The 14424-nt window shown below is 35.2% G+C and overlaps 1 protein-coding gene across 5 annotated transcripts in view; it reads left to right on the top strand.

Moving 5' to 3' along the window:
* The window catches only part of MIPEP (mitochondrial intermediate peptidase), a 144371-nt gene that overhangs the window by 28734 nt on the left and 101213 nt on the right, over positions 1-14424 (top strand). For all 5 annotated transcript variants that reach the window (XR_008554419.1, XM_037527029.2, XM_037527031.2 and 2 more), the window contains exons 8-10: positions 374-422; positions 2035-2095; positions 3396-3448. Coding sequence is in view for 4 of the 5 variants with exons in the window: in XM_037527029.2 (XP_037382926.1) it covers positions 374-422; positions 2035-2095; positions 3396-3448 (163 nt within the window). In the remaining variant the exon portion in view is untranslated. The remainder of the gene's footprint in view (positions 1-373; positions 423-2034; positions 2096-3395; positions 3449-14424) is intronic.

Here is a 14424-nt window from a genome sequence, read left to right as displayed (position 1 = left end):
AACTATCTCTTAAAAAATTCATAAAAATTAGATGTCTAAGAAAATTATTTTTTCTCTTGCACATATGTATAGATAGAAACGCATTAAAATTTTGGTTTTGTTTCTGTAGCCTCCCATTAACTTTTTTCATTTGGTGATATAATATAAAGCTTTGGATTATTACTATGTTTCTTTATTTTTCTGATAGAGAGATCATCATCATCTAGAAATGTTTACTGTATACCTAGTATACGTTTGTTAGCAACCAGTTTTCCTTTCAAAATCATCCCTTTAGGGCATTGTAGTATATTGATTATGATCATCATATTATAATTTTAGCAGGTGTGTTCACGTTATGTAATTCAAAATACTTTCTTTTGGATTTTATTTTTAGAGACTGTCATGCAGTTCCTTGAGAAACTATCTGACAAACTTTCTGAAAGGTTCGTTTTTATTTTACTCTTTGAAATATGTCATTTTTTAAAAGACTTGATTTACAAAATCAACAAACAACTATGAACCATACAAACTGGGGGGGGGGCAGCAGGGAAAGGAGGATTGGGGTCAAGATAAGAAGTGTGTAATTGTATGGGGAATATAAAAATAAAAAAAAAATTAAAGTAAAAAAAAAGTCTTGATTTATAAAAAAATTAGTAAGTGACCAATTAGGAATGTACATGTAGGATGAATGGGTGAGATCCATGGACTATTCCACGAGAGATTTTAGTAACTATAAGGCACACTTTGAAAGATACAATTTTCTTCCTAAATTGACAATATTAAAAGCTTAGCCCTTCCTTCTAATTAACCAGCTAATTGTCTTTTAGGAACCCATCATTGATATGAAATTTAAAACATCTTCCAGATCTTTTTGAACTGTACCTATATTTGAATTGTACCTATCAATTTTATATCAAGTTCAGAAAGTTGTATTTCTCTTCTTTTGACCAAAATATAGGTAATATTTTAGTAAATTGATCTGTGCTTTTTGCTATTGTGTATTTTAAGAATGCTCTGTCTCAGTGTTTGTAATTTCAAGCTGAAGTGTTTTACTGTCTTTTAGTGGGGCTTGTTCTACTTCTGCCTTCTCCTTTCATGTTGCCCAGTGTCTTAGGTTACATCACTGTCCTGCACTGCCCTCTGCAGTGCTTTATTGAGGGGCGGTGATCCAATTCGCTTCCAGAGACCTGGGTTCCAGGGAGCGGCACGTCATGCTTTGTTAATGAGGGCAGTGTTCTCTCATTTCTTTTTTTATGATGCTGTCTAAAATTTTGTTTGCCTTTTTGACCTCACCAACATATTAAATTTGAGTTCAAATTTTCATTTTCTATTATAAACTCATGCTTTAGAACACAATCCTTTCTAATTTGGATTATATTTAAAATTTTTAGTTTTCTCTTAATTAGTGAACTGCTGTGACTTTGATATAATGAAGAGGAGGTGTTAATTTATGCATTTATTTGAATTTGTTCCACTTTGCATTGTTGGCTAATTTTAGTGTTCTTTCTCCACTTGTATGTAGGAATAATTTGCATTTTTAGCAAATATACCTTTAGATTTTTATAATTATATGTGAGTTAATTCTGACAGAAATTTCATATCCTAAAATATTAAGTACGTATTTGGTTATTAACACAACAAAGTTTTTCTGTAGAGGAAAAATTGTGAATACCAATCTTAAATATAATCTATGTTAATGTTCTTTTTTGGAAAGTAATTTATTAGCCTTCTACCTTTTAAGTTATAGCAAAAAGTAGTGATTTGAAATACTCTGAATGCTTGTGTAACATTGTTAATTTCCCCAAACCTTAGTGCTTTCAAGATTTATATCTGCCAAGATGCTTTTTTAAGGTAGACACTGTAGTAATTTACTGAGGTACATATTGCAGTTTCTTCTTACATATGTAAAATTTGAATAAATACTGGTTTATAGTTGCAGTACAAATTACTTCTAATTTTATTATGAATGTTAGAAAGTAACATAAACATAAACAAACTAGTTTTTTTTTAATGTAATTAGTATTTTGTCCTAACAATGGTAAACCTATTTTCCAGAACTATAAAAGATTTTGAGATGATACAAAGGATGAAAATGAAACTAAATCCTCAAAATTCTGTAAGTGACTATGTTGGATTATTTTTATTATAATATAAACACTGTAATATTGATGTAACTATCTTTTGACTCTAGAACTTCTCTGATATGCTGATGGTGTATGTAATCTCATTTCTAATCTTTGGTTTTGGTGAATACATTGAGACATTTGATCCATATCATGAACCTGTTATTTCTAGGAAATCATTATTTTTGTTGATTGATATAAAATACATATGCACATACACACTTATAAATGTATATTAATACAATGCATATTAATATATACTCCTGGATATCTGGATTCTCAGAGGCAGCCTTTAAGGATCCTCAGTGGAGGCTTTATCTGGCAGGTGGCAGTTTTAACCACCAGTGTTAATGTTGAGGTTTTCTCATTTGTTTGCTGAATTGTGGAACTCAGTAAACAGATCAATATTGACTGACAAAACATAACCCCACCCTAAAAACATTTGTGTTGTTTTCGTTCATATGAATAAATGATTACAGGCTCTTACAGTACAATCAGGGTGTCCTTATGGTATAGCCAGAAGGTTGCTAAGTAGTTGGGATATCCTAATAGAATTCCACTTATTAGGACACTGGTTATCATTTGGTTCAAGGGTGCTACAGGTTTGTGGGGTTGTCTATAGAGGTGTGGCCAAAGTGGAGTGACAAGGGAAAGAGTTGTAGGAGATGGGCTCAGACACAGTATGTCAAAATCAGGCAATCACAGGTAGTCGCAAAACAGGCAAGCATTGGTGTGGGGAGTCCTTAAGGATGATCTACTCAGTTATTTAAACTCTCCTTTCTTTTATTATTCTGTACTAGTTGTTAAACAAAACAATAATACTTCCTTATGACATAACTTTTCTTTGCCTAGATTAGAGTTAATTCTGTCTTAGTTAATATTTTAAATTGTTCCTTTCATTTTTGGGATCCACCCTTAGCTTCTTGCTTAGATTTAGAAAGAACCTTAATCTTACCTTTTAGTACCCTAATCTTACCTGCAATATATTTTAGGGATTAATATATGTGTTACATTTTTGGAAGAATTTTCAATGGGGCTGAATTAATCCATGTTAATTTACATTTTAGATGACATTTGTTGACCTTTCTCCCATATTCTGGCATTATGCCTTATTTATGCCTCTCTACTCATTGATTACAGGCAAGTGAAAATAAAGAAGCAGATATTTCCTTCTAAATCATGGATTCTGATATAATAATATAATAATAGGTGTACATTTTATAAGCTGACTAAATTATTGGTAAGACTGTGAAATAGTCAATAGCTTTCATACAGTGAATTATTCCATTGTAGGAATTAATGCCTTGGGATCCCCCCTACTACAGTGGTGTGATTCGTGCAGAAAGGTAAGTTTTTTGAGAAATACTCATGAGAAGGAAGAAGGAAATGTTTATTGAGCACATTGCACATTATTTATGCAACTACTCTCTTCATTTAGTTGTGCATGTAACAAAACCATATGCCTTCAGAGTTTGGCATTCTGCTGGCATGGTCAGCATCTGCCCATATATTATCTCATCTGGTACATTATGCTGTGTTCTCAGTCATACTTTAGTGCTCCCCCACAGGCCTGTTCTTGTGTCTCTGAGGTCATATCCTTGTTTAAAACTTTTACATATCTCTCCATGGGTGTCCAGAATCTGGCCTTTTCCTCCCTTCCTCTCCCCTTTGGCAGCTTCCTTGTTCTCGTACTAGATTGTGAATATTTTGGGGACTGAGACTTTGCTAGAACCCTGGTTGTATCCCCTTTCTGGTGCTCAGCAAATATTTGTTGAAGCATGGAAGCATAAAGTAGTAGTTGGCATGGTGCTGTGTGATTTTCTTGTTTTTATTTGAACATGTTGGCAACACATTATTGGCTCATCTGGAAGGATATAAATGAAATAAAAATTTGGGAAACTTGATTGAAATACTCTTCTGGCTTCTGTATTTGCCTGTTATTATATTGTGGCATGGTAGTAGAAATTTTTTTTCCCCTAAATATACCCTATCTCTGTCATCTTTATATTTTCTTGTAAACCCAAGTTTGTTCAAAGTGTACACACTTAAAAGTGCACCCCAAACAACTTTATGTGCATACTAGTAATTAAAAAAAAAAAACTGTTTCCTGCTCTTTAACAAATCATCAACATTTTTCTCTTATAGTTTATTTTTGAGATATGCAACTAAGAGAGTTAAGATTGATTTAAGTAATGAAAAGAAATACAAGTTTTGTTTTCTTTTTCCTCATTAAAACATATTGGCCTTTATCCTGATAATATAGTTATTTGATTGGTATTAAGCTTTAAAGCCTTTGTTACTGTGCATTATTCAATGTCAAGTAATGGGCATTAAGTACATCAATATGATTTCTTTTGGAATTTGTCATAAAAGCAGTATACAATTTTGCTTTTGGGCAAGAGGAGGGATCCTAAGATTGGTTAGTGTTCTAAAGAACTTAACCATTTAATTTTCATTCATTTTCCTCTCTTTGGCTTCTCTGTTACATCTCCATTCCCAAAACTAATCTTATTTACAGAGCGTCATTATTTCATAACCTTTAGATAGCAATACTTTGTTAGCTACTATTTTTTATAACTGTATCCCAAATTCAACTTTAGCCATCTACTTTATGAAAGTGCATAAGCTGTTATTAAAAATCAGTATTTTATTTTAATGCTTAGACTAGTTTATAACCTAGCATGTTTGTTTTATAAATGTATTTATTTCATAAGTATGTTTTATCATTGCCAAAATTCAGACACTGCTCCCTATGGTTGTGTAAAAATTAATTTCTCTTTTAAAATTTTTTTCAAAGAAAGATTTACTTGGTCAAAATGTCGCATAAAGGAAAAAAATGTAGCGTAAAGGGATACTAAATATTTTTTATTAATGCTTCTCATGTTTATATAAAATATTTATTTTTTGACATTGGGAAGTAATTAAATTAGATATATTATTTCTTTTTAAATTTTGCTGCTATAATTTTTATGTGGTATTCCTCCATAACAGGGCCCCCTTATTTTAATTGATCATTTAGCCTTAAATGTAAGCAGTATTTTTGTTATTTAACTGTACTCAGTAAGTAGAATGTGGCTACATGGTGATTCTGTGAATATCATACAAGAATATTTGAAGACTTGGAAAGATATAATTCACTTGGTATTTATATGCATTAATTAAGTATGAGATCCCTAAAAAGTTTGATAGTGACCATTAAATAAAAACTATTATAGGGCCTCCCCGGTGGTGCAGCGGTTGAGTGCTGGGTTGCGAAGCTGCCCGCAGCCTCTGCAGTGCGGGTTCCATCCCCGGCTGCTCCCCGGCCACCGGAGGAGGGTCCCACATGGCGCGCAGACCTCTCCTGCCGCCCTCAGCTCCCCTCAGCAGTGTACTTCGGTCCTTCTGCCTGCTCTGCTCCCCGCTCTGGCTCTGGTGAATTCTCTCACCCTCCGCCCTTCTGACTGTACCCAGTGCTTGTATAAATAAATAAATCTTTTAAAAAAATTATATAAAAAATAGTGACCATTCCTATCCATTTTTACCAAAAATACAACATTAGAACATCTTTATGTTGCCAGCTAACTCTGGAGCCTGTGCACAGAGATCCCTAAGCCTGCAAACAAGCTGGGAGTTCTCACTCTGCTCTCCAGTCACAGAGATGAGTCTTATTGTCCAAACTGACCATTGCAAATGATGGGCACACTGGAGCTGGCATGGCAGCATGGCCAGGACCATGTTCCTGAAGTTGGAGAGAACTGGGAAGTCTTAAATCCACCATTAAACAAGCTATAGATTAACTTTGGAAAGATATTTATTCTCTAAGCATCTTTGCAAGATTATCTATAAAATAGGGGGTATAATTTTCTCTACTTGATATAACTCAGGATTTAATGAGATAATATTTGTATTATTAGTACTAAAATGGACATTATCCTATGGATTGACCATCTTGGTCATTCTTTTAGAGAATGGTCCATTCTAAAAGATACATTTTAGTGATCTCTAAAATTTTTTGAAGGAGGGGCCGATTCTCCTCTGATGGAAACACTCGTCTAAAATGTATTTCAAGTGTCAAATTAGTTTTCGGCTGCTTATCAGGAATTTTGAAGTTAGAAAAAGATTACTTGAACAAGAAGTTGCTCTGGCTAGTGTTTCCCAGTGTCACAGTTTCCAGAGTGGAGGAGCCCAGTGTCTGACTTCAGAAGAACCCATTTTTGGTGACTTTCCTCTTCAAGGTGGTGGGGTCACATTACTGCCTGAAAAGTAAATTTGGAGCTGTCATTGACCTACTGTTTTTTTTTTTTTAACAATAAATATACATATCCACAGTTATTTGTTGGGTATAGCTTGCCCTTCTATTTCTCTCCCACCACCCTTACCCCCCACCCCCAATTTACCTCAGCCAAATTAAATTCTGTGTCTCCTTGCTAGATCCCCTTCTGTCTCAAGAGACAGAGCCTGAATCTTTGCCTTCTTTTGCAGTCTTATCTGTGAAATTTTACCTATAGTCCATGAACCTTTAGTTCTGTACTAGTCTGTAGCTCCTGCTGCCACTCTACTTTCAGCCTAAATAAATACTATACTGTTCATCTTCTGAATATGTGTTCCTATGTGTCATATCACTAAATGTGTCTGTCAACCATATCTTAAAACTCTTAAGAACAAAGTCTATCTGATTTCTGTTTGCAGTGAAATGCAGATTATACACTGCAGGCTCTTAATACATATTGATAATCATTGATTAGACCTGTGTCTAAATCAGTAATAGAAAACCCTTATTAAAAGTAATCCAGGGATGCATTTTTTTGGTAAAGAGAATATCATATTTTTGTGGATGATATTTTCATTTATTACATTTGTTGAAAGCAGTGTGACCCTTTGGAGGTCATCAAAATGCACATTTGATGATGGAGCTTTCTACCATGCTTGTTGGTTCTTTGAGTAATAAATCACTAGCTGTTCTGGGAGAACAGTGTAACCTACTCAAGATACACAAGTGACTTCCATTTATTTAATTAAAGTTTTTTTTTTAATTTTATTTTTATATTCCCCAAACAATTGCAACCCCTTTATTTTGACCCTCCCCCCCCATAAAGTGTCTCTGGTTCATAGTTGTTTGTTGATTATGATTTTCACTTTCTTATAGATATTCATTTTCCTGGTCCCTTATTTAAGTTTTCTAGATTCCTGCTATGAGTGAGACCATCTGATATTTTTCTTTTTCTTTCTGGCTTCAAATTAACTTGACTATCAACTAAGTAAAAGAACCAGGAAAATGATGCAGATGGGACTATAAAAATTGGGGAGATTGAACATCTGTTTTAAGTATCTTAAATGGCAGATAGTTAGTTTGAGGTTTCATAATCTTGATTGACTAGAATAGATTGAGATGCACAGCTAATGGATGAGAACGAAAGGGAAAATATAATAGTTTGGGGTTGAGGTTAGAAGAGCGAAACAAAGTGAAAATTTCTAAATCCTTTCCTGTGCTGTCATTGTCTCGTTTCAGTATTAGAGTAAAGTTGGTAACATAAAATGTGTTATTAGCTGTGGCTACACGTATAGCTCTGGCTAAATAGATAGCTTTGGCTAAAAAGTTTAGTAGTAAGGTCAATAGAAGTGGTCTTCCTTCTTGTATTTTTAAAAACAATTTGAATAAGATGGGCGTTAGTTCTTTAATGCTGAATAATATTCCATATTCTTCTTGATCCACTTGTTTCACATTTTGGCTATTGTGTATAGCTTTGCGATAAACATGGGAGTGCAGGTTTCCTTTTGAATTAATGTTTTTATATTTTTTGGATAGATACCTAGGAGTGGTATTACTAGATTGTATGACAGATCTATTTTTAGTCTTTTTAGAGACCTCTTCATTGCTTTCCACTCAGTCTGTATTCCCACCTCATCTGTGTTGATGCTGAAGTGTTTTTAAAGTAAGCCCTAGATTCATGCCATCTGATTCTTATGTATTTACTATGTATCTAGCAACTTTGGATATTTTCTAATATAACCCCAATATATTTTTACCTAATAAAGTTCACAGCTTTTTGTTGACATCATCTAATATCCAGTCTATGTTTATATTTCCTTGATAGTATCAAATCTTGTTGAAATCACGGGACCATTTCATTTAGTTTTTCTGTTTCCTAAGTTTCATACTCTGGAGCAGTTCTTCATGTCTCATGCTTCTGCCCCATCTTCTACCTTTTCCATGTTATCAACTTGTTGAAGAGACCAGATTCTTTGTTTTATAGGATTTCCAAATGTCTGGATATATCTAGCTGTTGGTTCCTCTAATCTTATAAACCCACTAAGCTGTTTGTTATACATACAGCTGCCCTTTCTCATTGTTTTTGGTTATTCTTACTATTTTGGTGGATATTGCTCTCCACCACAGTTGCTAGATGCTAAAGTTCAATAAATGCCCTACTATTCTGGTTAAAAAAAAATGTGACATGGGTTTATAAACTTTCAATTGTCAAATTACAACAAAGAATTGTTTAAGATATGGGTATTTGATTTCACATATTGATACATGTAAGAAGCTAAAGGAGAGACTATTTCAAATGGAGGTGTCACTGCTATCCTGATTTTTTGGCTCTAGCCTCTGTGATGGAGATTCTGTCACCTAATGCCTTATCAGTGTAATATTGTTATTCTCTCTTGCTAAAGTCAGGGACTGATTCTGTTGTCTGGGTGATGATGAATTGTGCTATATGTGTTCATTTTAGCTTTGATTTATGTTTACTGTAATATCCAGTGAGCTATATAGCTAATTTGCACCAGTAAGGAAGTTGTTCCCTGATTACCAGGAAGTTTGGCTGAAACAATTTTCTTGCTTGTAACTTCAGAAGTCAACAAGGAATTTCTGATTTGTCATAAAATAGCAGAAAAGCAATCTTTATTTTCAGTACAATGTAATTATCAAAAGGTAAACAGGTTTGTAGTGTCATTCAGTTCTTTTAACTTTTTTTTTTTTTTTTTTTTTTTTTTTTTTTTTTTATAGAGGCATGCTTTATTTATTTGTTTGCTGGTTTCTTTGTTTGTTTTGTTTATACATGCACTGGGTACAGTCAGAAGCGCGGGAGGGCGAGAGAATTCACCAGAGCCAGAGCGGGGAGCAGAGCAGGCAGAAGGACCGAAGTACACTGCTGAGGGGAGCAGCGGGCGGCAGGAGAGGTCTGCGCGCCATGTGGGACCCTCCTCTGGTGGCCGGGGAGCAGCCGGGGATCGAACCGGCGCCGCAGAGGCCGCGCGCAGCTTCGCAACCCAGCGCTCAACCGCTGCGCCACCGGGGAGGCCCCCCATTCAGTTCTTTTATTGCCACCTTTTTTTCATTTCTTTAAGCCAAATAAAACAGTAGCTTTTCCTGTTGCTTTCAATGCTAAACATTTCAAAATTCCATCCATCTCTCACATTATAATCATGCTTAGGACAATCATTCTTGATGCTGAAAGCATTCTATTTCATTTTCTTTTGATAAAGTTAGTATTAGTTCCCCTGACAATGTTGTCAGATAATCTGCTTTTTTCAAGTATGCATTTTCCCAGTCTACACATGTCTTCTGGCAGGCCATCTTGTTCATTCTGCGGTGAGTGCTTGTAAGTATTTGTCTTGCTTTTACTTAGTTTTACTTAGTGAATAGAATAGGGTAAGACTGTAGCCTATGTTTACCTTAAGTTTCAACCTGTATTTACTGACTGTATTTAATTATGTTTTATATTTTTACTAAGTTGAGTGCCAAGATTTTTGGAAGTGATGTCCAAGTACTTTCTTTATCTTAATTGGGGTGCATCAGAAGTTGAACTCCTAAATCTGACTCAGAGTGTGCTTCAAAGAATTGTTCAGTTAATTTCTTACTGACTAATATTTCTGTAATTATTTAAACAATATTGTTTCTGTGGATTTTGTGATATTACTAAATTGCATTCTTTTAAGAAAGACCTAATCTATATATACCATTTTACCATGTTGATTATATTGATAAGGTATAGTTCTTTGACCATTGAAAGTTTGTAAACCCACATGTCACTTTTTTTTAACCAAAATAGTGGAGCATTTATTGAACTTTATTATCTAGCAACTGTGGTTGAGAGCAATATCCACCAAAATAATAGCATAGTTTTCTTCCTATTTCTTTTTGAGGAAGAGGAATCAAAGGATTCTAGAGATCTATTTCTGGATTAAAGTCAATGAAACAATACAAAAATGGTAGTAAGACACACTTGTAAAACTGTAAAAGAGTTTGAACTGATGCAAGGTACGACAAAACAAAATCCTCAAAATGCACTTTTACCATTACTATTTTTTATGATTGCATATTACTACTTTACAGTTTTACTATGTTTATGTTGACCTCTGGCTCTGGTATGCTTATGAGGTTTTGCATGTTGCGTGTTGTCCTTTTCTATTGTTTTGGGGTCTCTAGATGGTAGTGGTAAAAGGTTTTACTAGTGGTATCATGCAAAGAAGAAAATTGGGAAGGGAGATGTCTTACTTGCGTATTATAGGCAGACTTTGATGAGTTGCCCCTGAACCTGCAGGCCCCTCGTTTAGGGGGAGCACAAGATGTTAGGTCCCTGTACTTCAGCTTTGCCAGGGCAGGCGGGGGAGCAGCCACATCCTGACTGTGCCTATAGTGACCTTGAGGGACTCAGTGGCCTGTGATCACTGAAACATCCTATGTAGTATCTGACATTGTGTGGAAGATGTAAACTGAGCATAAAAGGCAGGGGACCCTCAGGGTGGGGCTGCACTTCCTGACTGCATTGTCATAGTGACTGTTCCTCAGAGCACCTCAGGCCTGATTGTGTAACTGCTGGAAACACCTCCGAATTTTTTGAATCTCCAGTAGCCTCTTTGGACCTTTTCCCATTCTGGTTGTTTTTCAGAAGGATTTTTCTCTCATTTGTAGAGTCACTGAGGGTGTGGAGGAGCATGCACATGTGTCATCACCTCTTCTTTGCTGTTTAGGGTGCTGAGTAAGGTATAAGGTGATCTTGAGCTGATTAAGTTTGTATGCCCAATTTGCTTTAACGCCCTTGAATCTTTCTGGGTACTCGCCCTTCAACCCTTTCACCCACCAGTGAGCTAGCTATCCATCAGCATCCACCTCAGGTACCATCTTCTCTTTGGAGTTCTCCTTGGTCAGGGTTCTCCTCCTGTCTCAGCAGGTTGAATTAGCCACAGCCTCATCTTTGTTCCCCAAATCCTTTGTCCTCTGCTTTTGTACCCTTTTCATTTGGATTTATCATTCTTTATGGCTACAGTGCCTTAGGTTTTCTATATCAAGGAGTTATCAGACACAAGTAAGTGATTAGTGAATTCTGGCTTCTGGACAGAGTGTTGCTATGATTTATGGAGTGTCTACTTTTCTCCAGGCCCCATGCCAGCTTCTTTGTCTATATTTATCTGATCATCTTTGGAACCTGGGAAGTATTATTCCCATTTTTCTAGTTAGGAAATTGAGGCCTCCAGAAGCCAAGCAACTTACTCACTGTACGGTAAGAAACAGAGCCAAGATTTTTGCTAAGAACCCAGAGCTTGTTCTCTTTCACTGCCCTGGACTGTTGTAAACCTCATTGAGTCTCAGTTATCTTGAGTAAAATTAAGTAAAAATTCTTACTATACCTGTCTCACAGCGTTATACAATGAATAGGAGAGATTCTTGCTGTGAAAGTGCTATGCAAATTGTAAAGCATGATGCAAATATAAGATAATATTATCTCAAATCACTATAGGTCTTGCTTTACAATTATTCTAACTTTACTATTTAATCACAAGTCTGTTTCTTTCTATTAACTTCTTTCCTTTTGCTGCAGAAGTGCTAAGTTATCCTTTATCTTATAATACAAATAGTTACCCCTCCTATGATTCTTGGAAAGATTATAGTCCTGTCTCATTTTCCTTGCCAAACCTTTCCTGACAGTAGTCTATCCTGGGTGTTCCCTTTCTAATCTCTAGAATCTGATTTATAGCTCTGTCAGTCTACCAAACTATTTTTTACAAGTTATCAGCCACCTGCCAATCATAAAATTCAGAAATTGCTTTCATCTTCAGCACTTCTAACTTCTGAAATTTTTGACATTGCTTACTATTTCCTAGTCCCTAAAATTTTGTCTTCAGTACATTTGCTCAACTCCCTCTTCTCCACTTTCATATCGCCCACTCATTTCTCTTTTTCTGTCTGTAAACTTCTTATCCTTTTGCAGTTTTAAAAATAAACTTAGGGGTTTGGTACCCTGGTATATAGGCTCTCCTCTCCTCTCACTCATGAAAGCATTTTGAGAAAAGTGAATGAAAATGAAAGATACAATTCTTTTCTTTTGCTTGAAGGTATTTGTGAAAACTGACTTCAATACTTTAGCTTCGAGTACTGATGTTCTTAGTTATCTTCTTTGGAATAATTTTTTCAATACCTATATCATTATCATCCAATTAAAATGAAAATATCAGCCCTTCCGCTTATCACTTGTAACCTTGGGGAGATTGCTCACCTTTTTATAAACCTCTATTTTCTTATTGGTAATATAGGGTAGGAATATGACCTGGTTGGATTGTTTTTACTATTAAAAGAGATACATGTTTGGGCAGTCACTGAATTTAGTTGCTATCATCATCATCATCATCACTGTCATCATCATCATCATCATTCTAGTGACTTTGGGATGTGTTTTCATTTTGTAGATTAAATATAGGGAAAATGGACATGTTTTTAACATTGAATTTTCTCTTGCCACAATAATTACATTCTGGACTCTGTCCTGTTCACCACTGTGGCAGCTGTTCCCACACTATATGCATTCTTCAGGACATCTAGCAAATGATGTCAAAATAAAGGCCTTCAGTTCTACTCTTCTTTCTGGCACCTAGTAAAATCAGCAAAAAGAGTAGTATATACACAGTTACATCTGTATATAATAATAGAACAGAACAAGGGCATAAAGTAGAAAATGGGATGATAGAATAGTAGGAATCAATAGTATTATCTAAAATTGATTAGCCAATAAATAAATGTTTAAATACATTTAAAAGTTTAAATATTTTTAAAGGAGTTAAAAACAGACTGTAAGTACTCCAAGGTACATGTGATGAAAAGAAATGCCACCCTCCATGCCAACGAAAGAAAATCATCATTAAATATAATAGAACTACATTGAGAAGAATGAAGATACCACTCATTTTCACATACTGTGATAAAAATGTAGATTAATACAGCCTTATTTGTGAGGATGATTTAACAATACCTATTATGAAATTAAAAAATCTTGTACTCTGCAACAGTGTCATTTTTGCAGACTAGCTTACCAATAGACTTGCACTGGTGTGACAAGGGGCTCACTGAGGTATTGCGTGTAGCAGATCAGCTAGCAGCACATGAACTCTCAGGAGCAGAGACAGACAGACCAGTGGACATAGGTTAGCTCTAGGTACATTTTTGTTTCTTTTTTTAAGTAGATGTGTTTTCTGTATGGAAGTTAAAATTCAATAAAATCTGATAAAAATCTGTGCTCTTCATTTCTACTATGTGTGTGGTCAATTCCAAACAATGCTAGTGGAAAGATATTCCCATTACAGATATAGACTCTTGCTGGCCTTGCTTCTGCCCACACGCTCCAGAGCAGGAGACTAGTGAAGAGGTTATGGCAGGTGCTTGTTGTTGATGACTCAAGGTAGAACTTTATGTATTGAAATGGATGATATTTCAAATTATACGTTTATATTAAAAAGGGGAATTGCAGTGTAATATGAATGGTATGATTCTATATAAATCTGTATAGAAAGGTATGTGTCTCTTTTGCTCTTGCATTGTGTAGTCCTCTTAATTCATGCCTTTCACACTGGCTGTCGGGCACCTGTTGTATGTGCTGCTCAGACGTTTCTGCCTCCTTCACTGTGAGCTTCTTAGAGACAAATTCTCTTCCCATCCCTACTCCCACAGCTTCTAAGAGGTTTGTTCACAGCCTGCGTGAGTGAATGAGCCTATTAGGTAGTGCACTGGACTACTAGTGTCTCTTTCAACTGTGAGATTCTGTTTTCAGGGAAAACTGATCAGAAATTAATTGGATTTCCATAAATCCAATCTTGTTCATGGTGTAATTTATGCTCACTCACTAACTTCAATCACCGTATGCATAAGTTTGTATATATTTTATTTATAAGCTCATATATTTTATTAATACTAGTAAGTGGAACCAGATTAAGCACCTACTATTATTCTAGAGCCATTTTTTTTTTCTGACTGGTTTTGACCTGACCTAGTGACTCAAAACAAACATTCACATTACATATTCTGCATGTTTTGTTTATATTGGAATCAGATATTAAAAAAAAAACAACT

The sequence above is a fragment of the Talpa occidentalis genome, unplaced genomic scaffold, assembly GCF_014898055.3.
Source record: "Talpa occidentalis isolate TD23 unplaced genomic scaffold, MPIMG_talOcc4v2.1 talOcc4.5, whole genome shotgun sequence".
In the NCBI taxonomy this organism is placed as follows: Eukaryota; Metazoa; Chordata; class Mammalia; order Eulipotyphla; family Talpidae; genus Talpa; species Talpa occidentalis.
The sequence above is the reverse complement of the archived record's forward strand: the minus strand, read 5'-3'. Positions and strand labels throughout refer to the sequence as shown.